The sequence below is a fragment of the Grus americana genome, chromosome 1, assembly GCF_028858705.1.
Source record: "Grus americana isolate bGruAme1 chromosome 1, bGruAme1.mat, whole genome shotgun sequence".
NCBI lineage: Eukaryota > Metazoa > Chordata > Aves > Gruiformes > Gruidae > Grus > Grus americana.
Window position 1 is genome coordinate 127,185,353 of NC_072852.1, and position 20,854 is coordinate 127,206,206.

At 41.0% G+C, this 20,854-nt stretch overlaps 1 protein-coding gene across 7 annotated transcripts in view; it reads left to right on the forward strand.

Annotated features, from left to right (window-relative positions):
- DMD (dystrophin) overlaps positions 1 to 20,854 on the forward strand; it is a 1,313,294-nt gene that overhangs the window by 177,767 nt on the left and 1,114,673 nt on the right. For 2 of the 7 annotated variants that reach the window (XM_054844432.1, XM_054845289.1), the window contains exon 1: positions 1,998 to 2,317. The exons of 4 other annotated variants lie outside the window; for them this stretch is intronic. In XM_054844432.1, coding sequence (XP_054700407.1) covers positions 2,275 to 2,317 — 43 coding nt within the window. In that variant the 5' untranslated portion in view covers positions 1,998 to 2,274. Of the gene's footprint in view, positions 1 to 1,997; positions 2,318 to 20,854 lie in introns of those variants that run through there. One more of the 7 variants, XM_054841804.1, reaches the window with a different exon arrangement.

Sequence of the window (20,854 nt, forward strand, 5' to 3'; positions counted from 1 at the left end):
TTCCCATCGACTGGAGTAGCGTCAATAGGAGGAAGGGAAAATGTTTCTAGGCTGAAGGTTTCTGCGCTCCTGTGAGTAGACCGGGGACTCACCTGAGACACAGGAGTTTTGAACTCCCCCAGCAAGAAGAGGGGAAGCAAATCTGGATTTCCCGCATCTGGAGGATTGTTTAATTTGTCAGCTGTTGTAAATATTACCACTACACACCTCTTTGAGCCATGTTTTAGAAGAAAGTATTGAGTAGCACTGCATTTCTTGCAGAGCCTGATCTGAGTATTCTCTGATGGTCTCAAAGACATCGTCAGAGAGGATGAATAATCCACATGAATTTTGTGGATTATGACTGGAGTTAGGTGTAAAACAGACTGCAGAGCTCTGTCGAGATGAAGGCCCCCTGGTCATATTCAGAAACAGATTTATGCACCTGGAAATTTTTGAAGAAAAAGTTTGTCACCTTGAAACGAATAGGAGCCGGGAGGATCACAGTTCTAGCATTCGACACCTACCTTCGAGATAACTTTCACTTGTGGTCTATAAGTACATTACTGGGCCTCAGTTATTGACAGCATGTGCTATCAAGGGTGACCTTAGATATTATAAAACAGAACTTTTGCACAATAAGCAGTTCCTTGCCTGAGTTTGCTCAGTCTCCTTCTCCCTCAAATAATCAAAATGCTGCTGCTGTCACAGCGTGCTCTGCTCTGCTTCAGATTATTTTCTACATCAGTTCATGACTTGCAGTTCCTGTGGGCTGCAAATTAATCCTTAGGAGTCTGTTGGCATGTACTGTACATCCAGGTTCTCCAGGGTATTAATTTGACTATCAGTGTAGAAAATGCCAGTGGCTGTAAGGGTATATTATGCACTTCATTTTTGTGTTTATTTTTCTGTATAATCCAGGAATTTACTTATAAACTCGTAATCTCCATGACTAGATACTTTAACCTTTAAAACTGAAAAATAACATTTTTCAGTTTTTTAGGGATAGGTTTTAAAAAATAATGAACAATGTAAGAGTTTTTTCCAAATTACTTTTCAAATGAAGCCCTGAATTAATAACATGATTATTTATGGCCTATCTCTAAAGGTCTTATATACTGTACAAAGTATATACTATAGAAAGCAGCCTTATAAAAGTCTGGGTTTGGGTGAGGGATGCCATAGTCCCATTCCGAAGTGTTGTGTGCATGCCTGCTTTTTCTTCCCGTATAAACTAAGGGGGCCTGGGACCGAATGCAGGGGGAGAGTGTGACCCCAGGTCCCACCTGTTTGGGACCAGCAGCTTTTGGGATTTGGGAGTGAAGGGATGTTTCCGCCGTCACGAAGAGGCAGCGGCAGGCAGCGTGCGCGCAGTCCTGCCTCTGCTGCTTCTGCGAGCTGTTTCTGGGCTGCGTATAGCAGCACTGCCGCGTGGTTTTGTTGGGAGTGGAAAGGTCAATTGTAAGTCAATAGGTTTGTTGGGAGGTGTTTGGTTTTTGTTTAATCTTACTATCTTATTATGACTTATCACAACCTGTGTTAGTATTTACACACTTTCTTTGGTGACAGTGCTATTTTGGGGTTTGGTTGTTTTTTTTTTTTCTTCCCCTGCTTGGGAGAGAGCTTGAAATCCCAAAAGTATAGCCTGTGAGAGAAGGGCCGAATACAGGAGGGTTACTGCTCCTCTCCCAAAAAGGGAGGATCCTGTCTGGGGACGGGCTGGGGGTCATTTGCTGGGGAGGGGGCAAGACTGTTTCGTAGGGCTCTCAGGGGAGCGGCACAAAGGCAGCAGTAAATATCTTCACCCCGCTCTGTAGCGTTCAATGTTCCTTGGGAAGCTGTAACACATAATTTAAATCCATTGCACATGCCACCCTGGAAGCAGAGCCTTATATGTCGAGTGCATGGGCTGTCCTATTATGGGAAATCAACTTTGTTTTGAGGGAAGCACAGAGCATTGCTTCTGCGCAGGTCCTGGAATTTGAAACATTTAGGGGCCTCCAAAGAGCCCTGGCATTAGTTACCATGCCGGCTGGGTGGAAGTGAGGATCCCTGCCTCTCCCTGCCCGCCTGGGACGCAGACCCTGCCGGCAGCCAGCCCGGAGCTGCATCCCACTGGGGTGCTTTCTGCACTCCTCCACAGAGCTGCCGGGGCTTGTGCGGGGACACATCTGTCGTTATGCAGGGACAAGCCTAATTCAGCAAAAGCTATTGGAGCAGCAAAGTTGGAATATACTTTGCCAAGGCGTATTTTGCTGTTGTTTTCTTTTTCCTCTGTTTTTGTGGAGAGATTTCATGTCTGCTCACATGCTTTGGTATGAGGAAGTGGAAGATGATTGTAAGTATGAACAGACTGACATAATTTATCACAATATGCACTTTGACAGATCAGCGTAGTGCTACGCAGCCCACTAACAGCATGCATTTTTAAATGTTTACTTTCCAAGTCTAAAGAAAGAGAGCACCAGGGGGGGAAAATAAAGAGAATTTTTTTTGCCTCTGTTAGGGGGGTAATATCCTGTACATTATATATAAAAGAAGTGCTCCAGAAACCATACCCAGCTGTCCTTTGAATAAAAAGAATCCATTTCTTCCTGAGGTTCACCACTTATTAAAGCATGGGGTTAAAAAAGAAAGAATTGAGAAGACAGACCAATACATTTGAAAAAAAATAGTGTCATTATTCTAATAATTTGGCAACACATCAAAGGATTAATCACTTGCTTTGAACTTTAATGGCATACGCAGATTCACTGCCTAATATTAACTTACGGAGTAAAAGAGCTCTTCTCTGGCCACTGAACTGTCTGGTAACAACCGAATGAGGGGGTGTCAGTTTTGCTCAAAGTGAGCAGCAGCTGAGCTCTCCCATGCGCTTCCCAGAAAAGCACAGGCATGTTTTCCAGACTTGCGCTTGTTTGTTAGTTAGAGCTATCCTTTCTGTGCAATAAGAAGAAAAACAGAGGATGCCAAGAGTAAGAAACTGAAGAGAGCCAAGAATGAAAGAATGACAGTTTAAGAATCCGTCTACTATGCTCCCAGATGATCTCTCTTCCTTCTCCCCCCACCCAGGCTCCCAAAACAGATTGTGCTGTGGGGAAAAAAAGTCAGTATTGTCCAGCATTAATCTGTAGTCCCCGCCCCCTCTTTTATAATCTGTTTTGGCTCTTCCACTTTCAGCTTAGTCCTGTGTCTGTATAATAATAAATTCCTGTTTTTTCTCTGTTTTTCTGATCATAAAAGCCATGGGAATACATACGCACTGTCATTTTCCCCCATAACGTATAATGGACTGTATGGTCACTAACTTCTGACGAAGCTTCCTGAAAATGTTACATTTTGTTACGTTAGACAGAAAATTTCAGGGTGCAGGTGTGGTCTTATTTTCACAATGAACTCAAATTGTGTTTTCTTGTGCAGTAGCTAAGACTTAAATCAGCTATAAATTTGCCAGACAGTTTTGTACTGCTAGGAGAGATCCTGCAGTGATAGGACCCTTTAGTTATTGGACACGGTCTGACAGTTCAAGAAGGGGGAGAATAATGAGATCATCGTCATCACATATGAAATAATTAGGAGACAGATTGCCTCGCTTCTGGAAATATTGGGGGTGGGGTTGTGGGTTTCTCTTAAGGGGTTTTACTCCTGGTTGTCGAGAGGAAGATAGCATGCTCTAGAGCAAACCACGTAGCGCCCAGCATTTTCCACCTGTCCTCTTTGGAGAGGAATAAGGAGGATTTGTTGTCTTCATTTTTCTATATACTCCCTTTCCAAGGGAGTCACGATATCAGCGCAGACTGCTTGTCCTCAGCCTTGAGGAGGAGACGGTGCTGCAAGGGAAGCCAGGCAGGTGGTTGCTAAGTAAGGAGGAAAGATCTTTGCTGCTTAGCTCAAAAGTTATAATTGCACTCTGAAGATTTAGTAGGTGAAAGAAAGGAGAAAATAGCTGCGTTAGAGCTTTTGAAAAATATGAATAGAAAACCAGAATTGCATCTAGCAGATGAATAGCATTCATGACAAGAGCCATTAAATCACTTGCTAAATTATGTCACGTAACTATGTTCATATCTAAAATGAAAGGGAGCTGTCCTAGAGCTTCTTGGGAATTATTTAGTTGAATTGATTTCCTCACCTGTATCCTCACTCTTTTAAAGGGCATGGCATTTTTCTCGATATAATTTTGTATAATATTGTCAAGATTTTTTATAGTTGTATTTCAATAAAACAGGAAAAACCCATATCTGCACTTTGTGACAAAGTGCGTCCAAAATAATGCTCTCAAATTTATCCCCAGCCTTCCTTCAGGACATGTCACTTCTACTTGTTGCCTGTGCTTGCTTTACTTCTTCCTCTGTATTGGATGAAAACTTTTTGTTCTTAGAGGTGACAGCAGTTGCTTACACCTCTGCATTGTTTTTTAAATCCATCCTTTCTTTTTTTTCTTAAAGTCCTCTCTCCAACCCTCCATCCACCTCTGCATTCCCTCTTTTCTGTTCTGCTCTCTTCCGTGCCACAGCAGTAAAGGCAGGTTCCCTGTCCTCTGCTTTCTCTCATTTCTGCTGAGAATGACCTTTGTGAAATGTAAAGGTATTTATTCATCGCCGAGGGCTTTACTTTCTTTCCTCAGCTATTCAGTGTTTACTTCTGCCTGAGTTAGACTGGAAACTCCTTGGGGCAGCGACTGTCTCTTCCTAGATTTCTGCAGAGTCTTTGACAATGACACCTAAATAATAAAGTGGCAGGGAAATGAGATATCATAAATTTCATTTTGTTTTAATTAAGATGAGAGTACTGCAAACTTTATCTCAGAAGCCACCCTCCCTAGAGGATTCAGTATCATATGCTGTATTTCTTCTTCTAGCAGATATAATCCTCTTTCTGCATCCTTAGTCTGACACGGAACCAAATTCTGCTTGCAGTTGCACACAGGCATCCTCTTTCTCTGCTTGGATTTGCACAAAGTAGAGACTAAAAATAGAATTAATCATTAAACCAGAGCCAGTGCAGAAAAGAAACTAATCCTGCCTGAAATTTAGTGGCCACAAAGGGTCTCTTACCACTTTACATGGGTTTACTGTAGCAGGGGTCCATCTAGGTTCGTGCTTTGGCTCAGGTCAGCAGTGCATTTCTGAAGTGAATTCCCAGTTGTCCCTGCTTATTGCCTTGTGTTGGTGTGCACCCCGGAGCACTCGCCCTGCATCCCTTTTGGAGGAAGCTGAACTTGGAGGTGCACTCTGGGTTCGGCTGATGGGTGTGCGGGGCGCTGGGGTCACGCTGGAGCTCCTCGAAAACGAGCCTGTTGATGCACGCACGCCTTGGGGGCAGCGCTGGGTTGGCAGTGCCAGCCCCTTTGGGTTACAAAGCCCCTACTTTTGGGCCACGCCACTTGCTGTGGCCTAAGACAACTCGGTGAGGATGGCAGCAGATTTCTTTGGATCTTGGATGTGAGGAAAGAACTGTTCATAAAGTCACTCCCCAGCTGGTGCAGGAGGCTGCTTCGCCCTGTCCCGCTCCTACCTAGCGTCCGCTCCCCCACCCCTGGTCCCCAGGCTGCCCAAGGGCATCGCAGGGGCCGTGGCTCTTTCCGGGACGGTTATTGAGAAGGGGACCACGTTCAAGGAACAGTAGTCTGGCAGCATGTTACGTACGAAACTGGTGATCCTGTGAAAATTAACCCCCTCAAGTTTTTTTTATTTCTTTTTAAAGGAAAGGATTCAATTTGTTACTAATCAGATAGAGTTATTTATAACTGAAAAGGTACAATATTGGTAGAAAAAGGTTAACTCTTGATTAATACTGTGAAATTATTTGAGCCTCAGAATTGTCCAAGGGGTTAAGAATTTTTAAATGATTGCCAGAGGGAACGGGATTAAGCTCATATATTTTTGTCATGGATTACTGTTAGACAAAATCACATTGAACAGGATTGTGAACCAAGCAGCCTTGATTTGAAAAGGCTGACTTGTTGATTTTCACAGTGTATTTTCAATTAAATGTTACTCCAAAGCTTAATCATCATTTAGGAGGATAACCATTGTACTGTGTTATAGCTAACCACTGGAAAAAGACTCCTTGGTAAATTTAGTAGAGCTTTATAGCATCACATTGCTGTTGAGGAGGATGCACTTGCGATAATACCGTATCACTGTCAGGGGAAGCAGAACAGTACCGGGAATTTTAAATAATTGTGCCTTATCAAAGACTGAGCTTTGTGAAAAGCAGAAATGATGGTTAGCGGCGTGTGGCTTTGCAGAACGGCTTGCCAGCTGGACTGTGCCAGGGAACACGCTCCTTCACCTTCCTGGAAAAAACACGTGGAGCAAAGGAGTTGTGTCTTTGGGTTCGGAGTGCTTGCTGCAGAGATCACAGAGACTTCTTTTCTAGGTTACTTACCACATGTGCAACAAGTTGGAACATTTTTAATGATGTGTTTTGAAGGACAGATAGGCTGGATTTATGAAAGTCATAATCTTCGCTGGTTCTGGTCGCCAGTCAATTTTTGGGTATTATTTAGAGCATAAGGCTGATAATATTTGGGAGGTTTTCTGGTCCTTTCTCTGTCTAATTCTGTATTTTTAAAATAATCCATATCTATATGATTAATTTTTTATCAGTTGCATACAGTCTTTTATTCCTAGAGGCGAAATATAGTATATAAGTATTGCAAGCATATGTAGAAGAAAGAAATATTTCATACTATTCTTGTTCATACAAGGTAACAGTTAAGATGGCACATTTACACTTAATTTCTTTCTTAAAACATTTTAAAGGATCATCATCTTCAGCAGAAACAAATTAGCATAATTCTAATCATAAAAAAGATGTGGTTGTAAAAGTTTCCTTATAGAAAACATTACAGAAGTATGTTAGCCCTAAGGCTGGGTTTTTCTACGGTATTTTTCTATGAAGTGTCCTAATGGTTTGGGGATTCCTTTTTTAAAAAAAAAAAAGCTTAAAACTCTTTGGTGTGTAGAGATGACCTAGAATATCACATTTTGCTTGCCTTGCCTTCGCTAAAATATTTTGACAGATCCCTGGGGACCTAGTGGGATTACGAACACCACAGAACGAGAGATTTTAGTCAGTCCCAGTAAAAACAGCAAACCCAGTATCTGATATTCTTAATATAAACTTAGAAAGAAGATGGGCAGAAATTTACTTGTAGTGTGCACTGGACAAGGTATGTGGTATTGTCCTCCTGGACGCCCAACAACCTATATTTCTTAGAAAGCGTGCAGGTTGTTACCACTTGTGAAAAATCAGTCACGCTGACTGCAGGCGCGTGCCCGTGAGCGCGGGGTGCCCGCAGGGGAGACTCCCTGTCTCGCCCCACTGGCGCTTGCCACGTTCTAAAATTGGTGCCCGCCTGCGTGGCTGAGCGTCTGCATGCACGCACGCTGGTTTTTATGGGAAGTTATCTACTGGTAAGGCTTTTAATTTTGTGTAGCACAGGGAATTGAAGGAATTTAAGGGGTGATTGGAATTTGACATTTCTGCCTTTTTATTCTGAAAGATACTTTGATTAAAGTGTTGGAAGGCTCAGCTAATGGAGGCGTTGCTGCTATTTCAGATATACAGGGTATGAGATTTGAAGGCAAGCCAAATCACAATGAGACGGAATAATGATGTCCTTGGTTTATTTTTCACTTGGTACATTCAGGTTTTGATTGGATTCTGAGCGAGGCAACAGTTTTCTCTCCCAGAAAGCAGTGCTGGTCCTTGGAGGCTTGCAGCCTGTTATCAAAGCAGAAGTGTTTTCTTGTGAAGGTCAGGGACTGCAGTGGCAGGAGAGGGGGAGAAAAACCAAAGAGGTGGGGGGAGAGGAGGGAGAGAGGAAAGAAAGAAAGAAAGATTTCCCTATTGGTTCTTACCAGGTACAAGCTTCTCATAAGAAACATTTCTGCAGCGAGACCTATTACTACTTTGACCCAGCTAGCACTCCGCCGATGGTGTATATAGCAAAAGATTTGTGGAGAACTCCGAGGTCTCTGTCCATCTGTCCTCCTCCCTCCTAACCCTCTTCCTGCTCTTGTCACACACAAGTATTTCAATAGTTCCCTTCACCTTGTTCTCTCATTCTTTTTTTTCCTCCCAATATTTTAAAGTTTTTCTTTCGAAGAGACCGTTTGTGAATTATTTCTGTCTGAACAAAGCTCAGAGCTTCCCAGCTGTTGCTGAGGTGATGGAAAATTAATGCAGGCACTGTATTTTATAAAAGGTTAGTAACATTATATAGTTAGCATTATTTGAGGTGTTAAAGAACACCTCGTGAAGTTCCTGGACGATGGATGCTGTATATAAGCAGACAGGAGCCCGTGACACATTCTGATGTAAATGGCTGATGCTGAAGATGGGAATAACTGAGAAGATTTGTGCCCATTTCTTCAATACGGGGAAAAATGCTATTAGACATAAAGCTATCCTGTCGCATTCCTGGGCTTAGAAAGTATGAGCCAGCTCCCCAACCCTTCCTGACTGCCTAACCCATCCCAAAGCTGTTCAACTCATAAGAAAGGAAAATGTGGGGACGTCTGTTCTGGGCCGGGGGGAGCAAGTAGGACAGAGGCGCTTCTGGCTGCAGAGAGATCCAGGTGGGACTACCACGGAGGCAGTGATCCTGCCCAGCTTAAAAAGGGCTCATTAAAACTGCCCATCAAAATGAAGAGGAAGAAGAAACTCAGAAGGAACCAACCTGTGGTGGACTGACGGTGAATTTGTGGACGTGATGTGTACAGCCTTACTAATTCGAACAAACTTGGTTTAGTCTTTTTTGTGTTGCTTTTAGTGAAGATTGTTAGCAGTCCAAAATGAATTATTACTTTGCACTAGATTTCAGAAAGACAACAATGTTTCTGTTCTTCATTTTACTTTATTTACTGTCAACCTTCTCTTATCATGTGACTTAGTACATATTTTATGCTTATTCCTTGCCCCACCCTTCCAAGCCATGCAAACGATGCTGAAAATAGAAATCAGTAAGGCCACATTTATAAATGCTTGGTCGACTGATGGATACTCACTCTCCAAACATGCAGAAGATCTAGATTAAAGTGTTTTCTCTGCTTATACTCTCTGTTTACAGAGGAGAAAGTTTCAGTTGCATCGGATGTTGAATGGAAACCAAAGGTGAAGCCAAGTAACTTTTCACAAAAAGGAATTCTTGTTTTCTCGCCAACATGAGAACAATTCCTTTTATAGTAGTCTGTAAAGGACAAGCATGTTATAGGGTGATTCTGTCCCTTCTGTTCTTCCTAATAATTAAATAAATCAGTCTGAAAGCTCTAACGAGCAAGGAGGAAAAATTAAAACTGTGAAATAATGGTGAATTTCGGGAGCAGTTATCTAACAGTAGAATGTAAAACACAATGAAAAAAAAGCTTCATCACAAATCTGATTTTTTTTTCTTCCCTGTTATTGTTTAAAGTTCCATGATATCTGCATCCTTGCATACAGGATGGCTCAGTGATACTAGTTTAGATTTAAAAGATTTTGCTTGAATCAAGCTGCTTTATAGAGAGCATATAAGTTGAATTTCTACTTAATTGTATCAAATCCTCTATTAGGAGTTAAAGATATCCCCAGTGAAGTGGTATTTCTGACCTGTTTACCTGACTGATGTAAGGCTTTAAAGAATGTAAGTTGGGGCACATTTTGCCTTTGGAAAGGAAATCTATTGGATTATGTTTTCCATCTCTATTTCCTGTTCAAAACAAGGCACGTCTATTCAGAATCAATTCAGAATTACTGCTATTTAGCACAGTTGCTAACTTGATAGTGTTTTTCAACTGTTACAGCTAGAAAACATAATTGGAAACTTTTTATGTTTTGAAACAAACTGAATGACAGTGAAGGTTTGCCCTTTTGTCTTGTAAGGACAAGGCTATTTTTCTTCGGGAGCAGTGGCTGAATTGTGAATCCCAAACTCTTTCTACTGATACTGTTGTCAGCTCTCTTATTTTCTCTTTAGTCCTTTTGCCACTTTCCCTTTTCTCCAAGTCATGCACATCCATTGCTGTACTGCTTTAGCTACTTTAAATAAGCCCTTTCCTTCTCCAAGAAGGCTTGCTAATTTTTTGCGTATTATCTTAAGCTGACTTAACAGTCGTTTTGCCAAGTCTTCCCAGCTGCTGCTACTGCTGAATTGATTCATTTTGCTCTTGACATGTTGCAGGCAAATGTGAAGCAAAGTTTACTTGACCAGTAATCCTCCCCTTAACTGAAGGAAGGACGTGGTTTGAACAAGGACTTGTTCCAAATGTGGCCAGAGGTTTTTCCCTAAATCTGCCTACAGCAAACACAAAGGGTTTGCTTCTTATCTAGGAAATTCTTATTAGAAAGTGAGAAACGTCTTACTCTAAATAGTAACCAAGGAATTCATTTTCTCCTGGTGCAATAAGTCAGTTTGTGGGGGTTTCTTTTGATGGACTGAGTTCCCAAGAAGTGTTGTGTCTGTCTTGGAGCGCTTCCAGAAACTGTTGCTCAGCCTATAAACTGATGAAATTTCACAGACTCACAGACCAGCTGAGGCTGAAAGGCACCTCTGGAGATCATCTACTCTAATTCCCAGCTCAGAGCAGGGTCAGCAAAAGCAGGTTGCTCAGGGCAATGTCAACTTGGGTTTTAAATATCTCCAAGGATGGAAACTCCACAACCTCTCTAGACAGCCTGTTCCAGCATCTGACCATCCTCCCAGTAATTTTTTTTCTCTCTTCTTATGTCCCTATGGAATTTCCTCTATTTCAATTTATGCCCACTGTTTCTCATCCTTTCAGTGGGCACCAAAGAGAAGAGTCTGGCTCTGGCTTACTCTACTCTCTCCCATGGAGTATTTATAGTTATTGATAAGATCCCCTTGAGCCTTCTCAGCTCCATGCTGAGCAGTCCCAGCCCTCTCAACCTCTCCTCATCTGAAAGGTAGTCCAACCACTTAATCATTTTTGTGGCCATTTGATGGACTTGCTCCAGTATGTCCATGTCTCTCTCATGTCCAGCACTGGACTCTGCACTCTAGCTTTGTCTGGACAGGGTTGAGAAGACAGGAAGGATCACCTCCCTGGACCTGATGGTGACACTCTGCCTAATGCAGCCCAGGATACCATTAGCCTTCTCTGCCACAACAGCACACAGCTGGCTCATGCCCACCTTGGTGTCCACCAGGAAGTTTTTGCAAAGCTGCTTTCCAGCTGGTAGGTCCCCAGCATATACCAGGTCATGGGGTGGTTCCTCCTCGTGTGCAGGACTTTGCACTTCACCTTGTTGAACTGCATGAGGCTCCTGTCAGATCTCCAGCTGGACTTTGTACAACTAGTCCCAATCTTTGAGCCCAGCAGTTCATCAAGTTTTCAGTACATCTCACTAGCCACTTACCTAGTAGATACAGTTTGTATATGAGAATGTTATGGGAGGCAGTGTTGAAAGCCTTGCTAAAGTCAGGATACACAACATCCACTGCTCTTACCCTAATCCCTGAGCCAATCACCTCTTCATGAAAGGCTTTCAGGTTCGTCAGGCATTATTTCCCCTTTGTAAACCTGTGGTGACTACCCCCTATCATCTTCTTGTCCTTCATGTGTTGGGAATGGTTTCAAGGATGATTTGCAGGTTTCTAAGAGGATTTGCTTCATCATCTCCACAAGCTAGCCAGATACTCCTCCTTGCCCTTCTCGAAAATGAGTGACATCTTTCTTTCTTTCCAGTCCTCAGGAACTTCCCACAATCACAAAGACCTTTCCTAAATAACCGATAGTCACCTCGCAGTGACATCAACCAGCTCTCTCAGTGCTTTTGCTTGCCAGCAGCCTTTCTGACTACTGTGGAAGGTGGCCAGAAAGATTTGGGTCTCATGTCTCTGTTGATGCCAGTATTTTGCATGGCACGCACATAAACATTAAAACTGTCCATATTTGCCTGTGTGCCCATATTATAAACTAGCTGCAAATCAATTTAGAGCTAGTCTGTAAGGAGGTATTCATTTGAACTCTCTAGCTTCTCTGAACATCCTTTTATTGTAAAGCTCATCTAATGAAATCAACATTTAGTGTAGAATGTCCATTATTTGTTTAAAGTCTGCCCAAGTTCAAAATCCGTTAAATACATAACACCAAACCTGCAGTAGTATCAGTACTTTTTTTGTCAGTTGTTCAAAAATTAGAAGTTAGAAAAGTGTCTTAGGTAGTATTGTAAATTATTTAATCCATATTCTATAAAAACATGGTTATTATTTTGAAGACTCATTGGCAACTTACTCTGAGTGCAAAAATGCGTAAGAAGCCTGAAAGACCTTTAGTGTAAATAGATATTAGCACGTTGAGATTTTAGTTCTGATATATTCAATTAAAAAGAAAAAAAAAAAAAGAAAAAATCAAAGTAAACCCTTTAAAATGTTTGTTGCCTTCCAAATGAATGCTGTTATCCAGTGTACAGTGTATCTGTCTCATAGAAGAAGTGTGGTTAATGTTGCCACTGTAATCCTTTAGATGTAGATAAATTCTGTTTGTGGCATTTTCCTCCTTATCTGTCTTACCTTTTGGTAATTTTTGTTATCATCTTCTGTTATGATCATAATTTCAGTATACTTCCTGATTATTTTAGAGTAACAACAAACTAAAAATGTAATAAGAAATGTTAATTATTTTTCCAGATCATATTTGTTTATATCATCTAAGTTGTAAGCCCTATTTTTAATTGTATTTTCACTTATTAAAGTGCAGCAAATAAAGAATTAGCTGCTTCTTAAACAGTTAAATAGCGTATCTTGCAATTATATGAATTTGTAGTGCAACTAAATGCTGTCTGCCTGTTAAAACCATCTTCTCAAAGTCAGTCTCTGCTATTATTTTACTTGGAATTTTTTTAAATTTAGCATAAGATGTTTGAAGTGAGATATTTGAAATGTTGACTTATAATCAGAAGTCATTCAGTCCCATTCTAGTGGGAAAGGCTCCCAATTGGGAACCTATTGGAAACCTGAGGACTCTTGATTTGAAAACTTTTAAGATGTACTTCTATGTAACAGCTTTTCATTAAGACGGAGAGTATTTTTGAGCCAGAAAGAAAATGTACTGTTGAGTGTCACGATTTCCAGGATTTCTTAAATTAATCCCACTTCTTTGAAAGTTATATTCTATTTCAGTTTTACAACAAATGAATTTGCATCCTCTCTATTTTATTTTATTGTAATCCTTTCTATTCTAATTTGCATCCTCTGTAGCCTATTTCTTGGTCTACAGCTCTACCCATAGCTGTGGCCGTTCATGGAAAGTTGCTTTTAGAAATACACTATTTCTTTCTCAAAGAGAAACAGCACAACCATCTGCAATTGCCTGAGGCTTTTTCCAGAGATTATTTTTGTCTATAATGATGTAATTCTGTATTTTCTACATGGTAAAAATCCCTGGATTTTTTTCATTTTCAAGTTTTTTGGTGAGAATGCATTCCTGGGGAGTTGTTGTACCTGAGTTCAGAATATGCTAAGAGTTTTCAATGTACTCCCTATTCCATATAGTCTACAGCATGCAGTTTGAAATAAAAATGAATGTGTCAACAGTTTTCTTTATAGATATGTAACACAGTCAATGGGTCTACAAGCATTAATTGGATATTAATTGCCAATATGCTGTGCAAAATTCTGAGGCCCAGACGGGATTATGAATTTGTAATCATTGTAAACAAAAGCCTGGTTATTTTTCAGTCGATGAACTTGAATACTGTAATTAGGTTAGCGGAAGAGAGCAAGAATGTATTTTCTGTATGAAGAGAGAAGTTGTCATTGCTGTGGCCAGGGCTGAACTCATAACTGGAAACGATCAAAGATGTTGCTAGAAAGAGGAGTCCAAGAGGTGAGCTTATGAAGTTTCAGGCACCTTATAGTGACAGTAGTGACAGTTATTACCTATTACAGCAGTTGTCAAAAGATCTAGTTATTCTGAAGCATATCGCAGGGTCCTTGATAACATGATAGGGAGGGGAACGAAAAGAAAATATTTTAATAATTCCAGCATTAACTTATTAACAAGGTGCATATCGGCTCTTGCACCCATGTATCAGTTAGAGACAGTCTTTCTAACAGGGTGTATACGAGGGGAAAAAAGCAGATTGGTTTATGCCAGTGTACAGTTGACTCCACTGTAATTCAAATGCATTCATAATCTAACTCTCACATAATCTAAGTTGAATGAATGTATAAGTCATAATTATTATTGATATAGTATAACAACTGAAAGTACTATTTGCGGGAAATCGTATGCACACTTCAATTAAGCTATAATATAAACGCAATTTAAAATGTAACTGCAGATTAAGTGTAACACTCAAGCCTGACTTCATGCAGAGAAACCCTCTTATGGGCCCCTAACTATTAACAATATCATTATCATTTTTAACAGACAAAAATGTCAGTACTGTAAGCTAGTCAGAATTGCACCAGAAAATCAGAGAATCCTTGTTTCTGGGACTACTGCAGTTAGTAGCCTAAGTTTCCTGATGCACAGAGCCTTTCTGCCACAAGATTCCTGTATGGAGGCAGAGTCGCTGACAGGACAGGAGCTAGCTAGCAAGGCAGTCTAAACACTAGCGGGGCAACTACATGCACCTAGGCCTCCACTTTGTATGATAATTTATTCATGCATTCACTTCTTCTCACGCTTAGAGTAAAAGAAATGTATTTATATATTTACAAAACAATTACAATAATTTGTAATAATGCCTGAAGAGTAAGGGGCTGTTGGAGGCAGTAGGAACTGATGGAAAAGCAGAGACGGGAAGGCTGCATGAAGCCACACAGGGACGTGGGGCAGAGGGAGGGAAGCAATCAGCCAGAACGCAGCCGGAGAGGATCCAAGGAAGGACCTGAGACACATGGCAGCCACAGAGCTGTGCCACCATAATGCACGCCAGTGAGGAGCTTGCCTGAGAATGTAAGGTGGAGAAAACCCTAAAGAAATATGAGTAAGAACAGCAGATATGGGGGTTATTTTAACAGTCTTTACTTCTAATATGCATCTTTGTGTCACCATGTCTTCTCACACTGGTTGGCAGGTAGGTTTGCAAGACTTTGCTGCTGGAGTTACAGCTTCCACAAAGTGCGTGTGACAACAAGGATGATCAAACACAGGCTTCTCTCCTCCCCTTTCCTCCACGACAGGCCTGCTGTATGTCACTTCAGTACGTCCCCCTATAATCTAAATCATCTTGTTCTGTGTGTAGAATAAACCACATGATTGGTTGATGCGGCATGGCATAAATTACAGATTATGCATAAATTGTGATAGGTCTAATAAATCACAGCTTAAGTTAAATTAGACCTGGATTGTAATATGCCTAGTTTCCACTTAGTTTTCCCACCTAATTGGGACATCTATATTACACATCTTTGACTTTAGCCTGGCTTGTGGATAAGCGGGACTTGGTATGAGCTTGTTTATTCTCACTGAAGCTCAGAGGAGAGGCCTCCATAGACACCAGTAACCAGGAGGAGTCTCTGGGGAGCACCTGTCCTCTTCCAGGTGCTGCCTCCAGGTCTCTGCGCTGGCCGCGGCTGCGTAGGGTGGGACACGTCCACCGTCTGCACCGGAGACTGAAAGCCAGAGGGAAACCTGCTGCTCAGATTTGGGCTGAGGCCACAGCCCACGTACTTTTGAAACAGAGACATATTCACTGGAGGCTTTAGGGAGGGAAGAGAGGAATGCCGCAGTTTTGCAGGGCCGGGGCTCCAGGAGGTCCTCCGGGGCTGCTCCCGTTACCCGTTGTTTGGATAGCGGTGCCCCTGCCAAACCGCTCCCTCAGCTGCACAGCGCTGGCCCTCTTTTGATAATTTATTTGTCACGGTTCTCCCTTCGCCCACATCCTCCCACCTCACCAGAAAAAATTAGATTCATTTTTTACATAGTTTGAGTAAAAGATGTTTTGGGGTCTGTTACAGCTTGGCACAAAAAAGCCGGGCGAGTTGGAGTGGGCTTGATTGCCTTTCTCAGCAGGTAAGGGGACCACTGGCAAATGTCCTGCTCAGTCTTTTTCTTCACTTTCTTTCTTTATTGTCAGTAACTTGAAGTTTTTGAAGTAGTGACACGGGTTTTCTGTGGCCACTGTTATTGAATCCCTCTTTTCCTTTTCTCAGACAGCTTCCTCATTACTGTTAAGAACCGTCCCAGCGGTTACACTGCCAGGCTTGACCCTGAATCTTCAGCAAGATACACTAATCCTCCCTGTCTGAAAGGATCTTATTCCCTTACCGCTTTAGAAAACTAACACCACAACAGAACAAAACCAAAAAAATCCTCTCTGGAGCCTTAGTCATCAGGCAACAAACAGGAGTTTCCGTGGATTTTATTTCCATGGTATCGATAATATTGTGTCTTGATCTGTGAAAATGGCTGTTGTCACCTATAGTACTTTACCGTTTATCTCCAAAGAACATAAGTCTCACTGCACGATGAGACTTCTTTGATCCAAGAAAAATAAGCTAAGTGCTCCCTGTGACAGGGTGAGAAAGTCTGTCTGCTCCTCATCTTCTTCCTTAGTATTAGGTTTGCAGATTTTCCAGTGTCTTCAGCTGTGAGGCAATTTTGTTTTCTAGTAAATCTCTTCTCCCAGAATCATTCCCTCTAACTGACCGTATATATTTAATTCTCTCTTGATCCTTGACAGAAACTCCTGTCTCTTTACCTTAGGGATCTTCGGTTTCTCTTGCTGTGTTTTCAGTCTTCCTTTTTGCTAGTTACTTGGATACTAAGGAAACAGGCAATAGAGAAAAACAGAAGTTTCTCCTGGGAGCCTAATTCACATTCTCAACTGGGAGAAAAAAGTGTTTCAATGACATTGGGAAAAACAATGCTTGTATTTTCCTGTTATTGAAAACATTGTGTAGTGTATTTTCCTAAAGAAAGTGGGAAATTCAGTACGGCTTTCATATTTAATGTATACCACATTTAGTGTTACAATACTATGAAATATTAATACACTTACAAATCTTTTCCCTTGGCCATTTACCATGAAACTTGACTGACTGCAGCTTCTCTAGTTTATTAATTCATATGCCTAAGTTGAGTGCAACAATGCTGTGTTCAAAGATTTTTTTTTATAACAACTTTGACTTAAATCATACTGTGAAGGGTATCTGTGATGATTTTCTCTCTTTCTTGTGGTGTTTGCAGAGTGGGTGACCTCTCGATCTGTTCAAAATTAGTATTATTTGCCTCCCATTAAGTTCTTGCAACTCTGCACTGCAGTTCCTTTAAACTCTCGGGAGCCCAAAAGTCTGCTGCGGTCAAGATGTTGTGGAAATTTGCCAGTCCACCTTTGGTTAATAATTTTACCATTCAAAGATTGGTGTGCTTGGTGTACATGTATAAAAATAAGTTTATTTTCTTCATAATGGTTCTTAGTTACAATGAGAAAGATACTGAAACATCACCCAGTGAGGATCCCTCTTGACTCTTTCAACATCTCTGCTAAAGCACGAGGCTTACGGGCCTTTCCAGCCCACTTCAGGGCTTGCCGTGCCTTGAAGAACTACTCATAGCCAGGTCTTTAGGGATGGCTTCTGGAGGCATCTCTAGACAACAAAGAAATTCTTCCTTTTTTGCTTTCTCCTTGTTCTGTGCGATTTTGCCCTAAGATATCAATGGGTTATCATTCATTTTGCCTTTTTTTCTCTCACTAATTCATCTATGTTTCTATTATATACTTTGATAATATAGAGCATTCTGGATCTAAGATAGGAGCCCTTTCCCCTTCTTTGTAGCTGCCCTACAAATGACTCAAAAGGTATTTGCACAACTAATAATTTCCCTGATTCAGAACATTGAACTTGCAGGAGACTTGCATAGTGGTCGTGTGTAGCTCAATCAGCAACTGATTCAAAAATGCACTTGCTAATTGTGGATTCACCCTTTTCCTGTTAATGCAGATGTGCTTTTTTAAGAATTTGGGGAGTGGTTTCAAGGACTATGTCACAACTGTGTTATTCTCATTATTGCTTAAACATGCTACATAATTTAGTTTTTGTGGCTAAAGGTTAACTTTGCCACTCATGGTTTCCCTGACCAATGTTTCAGTTTGCTTTAGACATCTTTAGAGAACTTAGGTAATTCTGCACAGGTTTAACAATATAATATACTGTGGACATGTATATAGTTTTCTCTATATATGAGAGAAATTATGTGAATATAGGATATTCTCATCTTTTTACTTACAGCTAGGTCCATAGTTTATTACAAATTGAGAAAGGCCTAAGATCCTATTATTGCAAAAATGTAGGAACTATACTGAGTGCAAAACTGTATTCTCCCTAGTGATGAAAGTTAAAACTACTGTACTAATTAGCCATGAAAAGGCTAAGAGGGGATCTAATTGCTGTCTTCAGCTACCTAATAGGTAGTTATGGAGAAAATTAACTTAGACTCTTCTCAGGGGTGTACACAGAAAGGATGAAACAGGTTTCCAAATGAAATTTTTTACAAGATACCAGGAATATATTTTTTACCATGACCATCACCAGTTAAGCACCAGAGGAGGCTGCACAGAGGGGATGTAGAATCTCCTCCCTCGGAGGTGTTCAAAACTCATTTGGACACAGCCCTGAGCTACTTGATCTAACTCTGAAGGGGGACCTGCTTTGAGCACAGCGTTGGACTAAATGGCCTCCCTTGCAACCTATTTTGTTCTATAATTCTATGTTTGCTTTACAAAGAATGTCCTAAGCATATTTAATTTAGAAGAGAGGTATAGCTCAATGGATTTTCTAAGAAAACCACTTAAAGTCTGTAACTTGTCAGTTGAATCAAAAATTTATTCTTGAAAGCTATTATTTATTTTATTTCATTATTCTGTTTTCCACAGCCTGTGGGGTTTGTTCCTCAACGGCCTTGCTTTGGACTACTCTGCCAATCCTATTTTCTGTTTATTTCAAGAGAGACACCATGTTAGCTGGGTATTTTCTCAGCGAAGTTTCCAGACTGTAGTCTCTTGTAATCATTAGAACCGCTTCTCAATGATACATAGAAATAACAATACTTTCTGTACCCAATACTACAATCAAGAATGAGCCTTGACATATTTAGATCTATGTTATCTAATGGTACGTAGGGCAGAAGGTTGTGGGTTTTTTTGTTGCACAGTAATTGTGCTCAAAGCTCTGCATAGCTGTCTCAATCTGTGGGCCTTGCACAGGCCTTCTCAAAATAGTTTCCACTGCACAGAAGTAAACCAGATTTGACCTGGATTAACTGGAGCATAGCCTCCTAACGAGCCAGATGGATGAACATTCCTGTTTGGCAGAAATGATAGTTACTGTGTTTGCCACAAAAATGTCAGTGGTTACCTTGGTTTTCTCTTCAATAGAAGAAATAATTTTAATCCTGGTCTGGAGTGGTTAAGTAATGACTGCTGTGAGGCATTTCCTTTGTAAAAACCTTATCTTACATCATTACGAATTTCCCAGGGAGGATCCAAAGCTGGAACGGTGAATGAGGTTTCTCCCTGTGACTCTGACTGAGGACAATATCTGCTGTCTAGCCTTGAGCTGGATAAAGCATCCAAAGAAGAACATTGTCATAACACTTTGGTTTAAGTAGGAAGCATGGAGGGTTTTATTTCATTCATATCCCTTGTGCAGAAAGCAGGGAAAGGTCAGAGAAACTGCTCTCGGGTACATATCGGGCAATAATTTGTAGACCGCAACACTGAAGATCCCACCAGTTCAGTGTCCAAATGTAGAAAAACTCTATTTTGATACATCTGTTCCCCAGGGCGCTCTGCCTGGGCAGAAAGGGAGTCCCTGCCCGGCCAGCACAGCGAAACAGTATCCCGATGCTGTGCCTCAGGCAACATGTCGATGTGTTGCGTGCAGTTTAAATAGATGACATTCTCAGTTCAGCTCCTTTATCGCCACCCCTCCTGCCATCTCATTCAACTTCTGAGAGCTTTCCCATGGACCAACAGTGCTTTCACAAAACACGTGGGAGATGGGACAGCTACCGCATACTTGTCAGCTGCCCTAACCCAACTCTGCTGCGTGTTTGCACTTGTGCCAGCTTCTGCCTTGCAAGAGGAACGGGGAAGTGCTTATGAAATAAGGCTTGTGTTCATTTTGGATAGGTGCAGATACATACAAAAGCAAGGAAACGCGCTTGAAAGACTGTGTGTGTTGAACGGGAGGATTATATGCAAAAGAGATTGGGTTTTCTACTTAAATACTAAAAGGGAACAAGCCCTATCTCTTTTATCCAACATAGAAATTCCTGTAAATTCGCTGGCAAACTGTGAACGATACATAAAGACTATGTAACTTAATAGCTGCTCTTCCAAATTCTGTTTTGACCTTTCAGCTATAAAAGGCAATTCCTTAGAGTTTCCAAAGGTACAGTTCATTGCTCTTTGGTTTAGTGTTACAGAGCAAGTATAGTAAGTAATAGGCCTTATTACAGTTACTTTTTTCTCTTCGCAAAACCATTCTACACCTCTTTGACCTTTACAATAAAAAGTGCAAATACGGTTCAGCAAATGTTTCCAGCATTAATTTCTGTTATTCAGAATTACAAATAAGTGAGTCTTAATCCATATGGACTGTATAAAGCCTGTTTTATTCCTTTTTTCCATTACTCTTGTTTTGACAGTTTTTCTCAGCTCCCCTTCATCCAATATCCTCCCTTGTTCTTAGTCCTTTTCTGAGTTTTTCCTCTGTTTGTGACCAAACAGACCAGAAGAGAATTTTTTGTACACTGTGCGATTATTTGACAAAAACCCACTGTAAATCACAATAAGTCAACCATGTAAAATTGATAAGATATTTTCAGTTTCCTACTGCTCTGGGCAACCTATTATCCTTTCCTTCCACTTACAAACTTAAAACCTGAAGGTTTTTTTGTTTAATCTTTTT